The 4,002-nt window shown below is 31.8% G+C and overlaps 1 protein-coding gene across 1 annotated transcript; it reads right to left on the bottom strand.

Annotated features, from left to right (window-relative positions):
• Window positions 1–547: 547 nt before the first annotated feature.
• Window positions 548–4,002, bottom strand: LOC133186015 (multiple epidermal growth factor-like domains protein 11; the record flags this gene model as incomplete). The annotated part of the gene is made up of 3 exons (XM_061321298.1): window positions 548–1,532; window positions 3,581–3,733; window positions 3,819–4,002. Coding segments are annotated over 3 exons (621 nt in total), but the record flags the coding sequence as incomplete, so codon positions are not given.

Here is a 4,002-nt window from a genome sequence, read left to right as displayed (position 1 = left end):
GATTTTTTTTTTATCTTATATCTAATAAAAATGAAAAAACCCATCTCTCTTGGGGCTTTTTGCAATGATACGTAATGCGTTTACAGCTTTACATTATTAAATTCTGTTAATTGCATGATGTTTCTTCCTTCTGTTTTGAAGTTGAATATAGAAATAGTTAGGATTCCTGTAGATTCCTTATTTTACGCGAGTACTGAATTTCGCGAAATGCCCCTTAGACGCCAAATCGCAAGAAGTATAATTCGCGAGTGGACGCTTTATTAAGATATTTTATATGGATTTCAGTACCACAAAAATTAAAGCGAGTAATTTTTTTCGCGAGTAGTACTTCTCGCGCAATCACGCGATAATTAATTCCTCGCGTATAGTTAGGAATCTACAGTCTATATAGTTCCTCCTTAACCCCCCCCCCCCAAAAAAAAAAAAAATATGTGTTAATTAAAACACACTATATCATCTTTTTTTCACCTTGACGCCTATCTGATTTGTTTCTATGTTTCTGGTAGAAAAGGACTAAGAGCATTAAGACAAATACGTTCTGGACAACTTCATTGTTAAATTCTTTATTTTTCTTCAGCAAGTATATAATGTTTATTTATATCATAACAAACTCACATGTTAAAAACGCCCTCATCCCCACCTGACCCAACCCAACCGCTCAAAATGAACAGACTTTAACACACACACACACACACACACCCCTACACACACATTATCCAAATTCAAATGAAATCAGCTTAGATGTCCGACCCTTTTATATAGCATCCATCAGTATGTGGAGCAAACGTTGTTTCTGAACATGTCTGAATTTTATTTATTTTCGAAAAAAAAAAAAAAAAAAAATCACACATGGCTTCATAAATCAAGCCATATCGTGTAAAAAAAAAAACTTCTTTTTTTCTTTTTACAAAATGACAGGCTAAATCACTTTAAAAAAATATGACATCAAATATCTGTGAGTTGCATAATGTTAAGTTTTACGGACTGTTGCCAACTGACCAGACTGATAACTATATAATTAAATCACAAAATTACATAAAAATTAACAAAACCTAAACGGCATAACAAAAATTTTGATTACCCATGTGAACGTTGAAGAGCTATACTATTTGCAAGTTACGTTCCTTATAAGTCACAAATAAGCTTATTACAAAAAAGCAGTGGATTTTTAACGTTAAAAATGTCATGCTATAAATTATCTCACCTAATTAGATATAGACGAAGCCTTTTACAAATGCAGTGCTAATATCAAGTCAAATCATAATACAGATGATTACGTGCAGAAACTGGACGCCGTAAGCCTTCATTCTCCACAAAGTTCCCTGAAGTATCAAAGCTTCTGTTTGTAACATGATGTACCCTTGTAGAGTAGATATAATTATCGAACCTTTGTATTCTGTTGGAAATATGTTTTGTACTAATAAGAGCGGCTACTATTATTGACATTATTACAAGCAAGAAACCACCAGACACTATTGTAATGTTTATGGGGAAATCTGTCCTTGGCATTCCATGATCTGCATTTAATGTACCTGTTATGAAGATAAAAAATATAATATAATCACTTAATTGTTGTCTTAAAATATATACAGTATTCCCCCGTTTACCGCCAGCATTTGTACCTCCGCAATTTAAAAATTATATGGCATTATAAAGTGGAAATGCAATTGGTCTTGAAAGCAGAAGAAATTGGCACTCATTGTTATAAAATTTTTAATTCCTGGTATATTATTTATATATTTATATATATATAATTTTTATCTATTGTTGATTGTTTTATTTCATTGTTTGATGAAAACAAAACGCCTGCTATTTTCTGATGCAAAGTCCTTAGATTCTGAATGTCGAATCACAATTCTAAGTCCATGTCTGACGTCCCAATAAAGCACACTTTGACTTTGGATCTCCCTTATTCAACTCTTATTAAAGTGACCAAAATATAGTCATGCACGAATAATATCTAGTTTTTTTTTTTACACCTAAAACGTAAAAACTTTAATTACTGCTTGTAAACACAATCTATGGCTTGATTTTCTTGTGAATTTTACACCCGGAGACAACCGATAGGGATTAGATGCCGCATTGTAAATGTAACAAGTGAAATTGATTCTTAATTGTGTAGCTTACTCTTCACGTCATTTCAGTTTTACTGTTTACTTAAGCATCTTCTATAAATTTTCTTTCATGCTTGCTTAATTACAGCAGACTTAATGCTAGATTGTAGAGTAATGAAGTCAACTAAACGATGTGATGATCAATGATTTTTAATGATAAATATAAATGAGTTTTGAACATGTTGAATAATTATTATTCAGCGGGATGTAAATATAGATTCTGACGTAAATGACTGTCATTTTATTTCATTATATTACGCAGACCTTCCGATCCGATTTTGAAAAAAAAAATGCATTCTTATTGACGGTAATTATCGGAGCTGATAACCCTAATAAAAATACTATAGTTAACTATAGTTTACTATAGTTTACTATAGTTAACTATAGTTAACTATAGTAAATCAAGGTGTCAAAGTGATCACTATAGTGTCATGGTGATCACTATAGTAAATCAAAGTTTTCAAAGTGTTCACTATGGTGTCATAGTTATCATTATAGTAAATCAAAGTTTTCAAAGTTATCACTATAGTAAATCAAAGTATCAAAGTTATCACTATAGTAAATCAAAGTTTTCAAAGTTATCACTATAGTAAATCAAAGTGTCAAAGTTATCAGTATAGTAAATCAAAGTTTCAAAGTTATCACTATAGTAAATTAAAGTGTCAATGTTATCACTATAGTTAACTATAGTTTAGTAAACTATAGTTAACTATAGTATTTTTTTGGTTAGGGGATAATGGTAATAGACAAATGTGTACTCAAAATACTATGACGGATGGCCTTAAATCGGGGTTTGTATAGCGAGGAAATCAGGATTTTGGACCTTTTTTGGCGGTATTAAGTGAGGATGGCATACAGGGAGAATTATACCGGGGAAACACTGTATCTTTTTCTTTTACCAGGTAGAAATGCATTAATTCCTTATATGTATGTAAAACGAAGTGCAGCCTTATGTTCTTCAGTCCTCATCGATTTTTCATGCAAAGTTTTGTGCATGGATTGCATCTATATATACAATACACCTGCAAAAGGGATATTCAATCATTACATATTTTAATATATTTCTCAATAGAAATTATCGAGAGTGCCGGGACATTTACAGAACGATATCATCAAGCACTGTAAAAGCCCGGGGACTACTTTTGTATTTGTGACGTTACATTATTTTTTCCCGTCTTAATAACATCACATTCATGTATATTTGACGTCACAAATATTCGTTGAACTAGCAGTTACTGATTGTCTTTGACGAAAAATTTGGAGCGATTCCATTTATATGAAAAAATGTATTGGTACTATTAACATATGTAATGAAAAGGTGACTGACTATCTTTGAGCAGATGCTGACCTCACTCGCTCGCTTTACCGCAAAAAAAGACCCCAGGCTGGAATATTTCTTGATATTCAGCCAATAAACTATAATTATCTAACAATTGTAAACAGCTGTTGTGTTTGATAATACATACTTCGTTCCATGGACTCTCCTTCGACAGATATGCATCCATACGTAATATTGCACAAGCTTTTCTCACAATTACAAATACTTTGACAGTCATCACCATAATTAGAGTATCTGCATGGCCATGAACAGTTTATTCCAAAATATCCAGGATGGCATGCTTTAATATAGTTAAGAATGAAATCAATTTTGTATCATAAAAATACAATAGATTAAAAAATAAACTTAAAAATAATGGGACTTACATGTTTTTCCCCCGTCTGCAGAGTAAGTTGTGATTTTGTGAAAGCTACATCCATTGACACTATTGCAAATACGTTTTTGACATTTGCAAAAACCTTGACATTTCAAACCATAGCTTGGATAACCGCATTTCTGTGAACAGTTTATTCCGGAAAATCCAAGGTTACAATCTAGAATTAAATAATT

This window comes from Saccostrea echinata, unplaced genomic scaffold (genome assembly GCF_033153115.1).
Source record: "Saccostrea echinata isolate AGI-Se365-2 ecotype Australia unplaced genomic scaffold, CSIRO_AGI_Sech_v1 ptg000012l, whole genome shotgun sequence".
NCBI lineage: Eukaryota > Metazoa > Mollusca > Bivalvia > Ostreida > Ostreidae > Saccostrea > Saccostrea echinata.
Note: the sequence above shows the minus strand (reverse complement) of the source record. Positions and strands in the feature narration are given on the sequence as shown.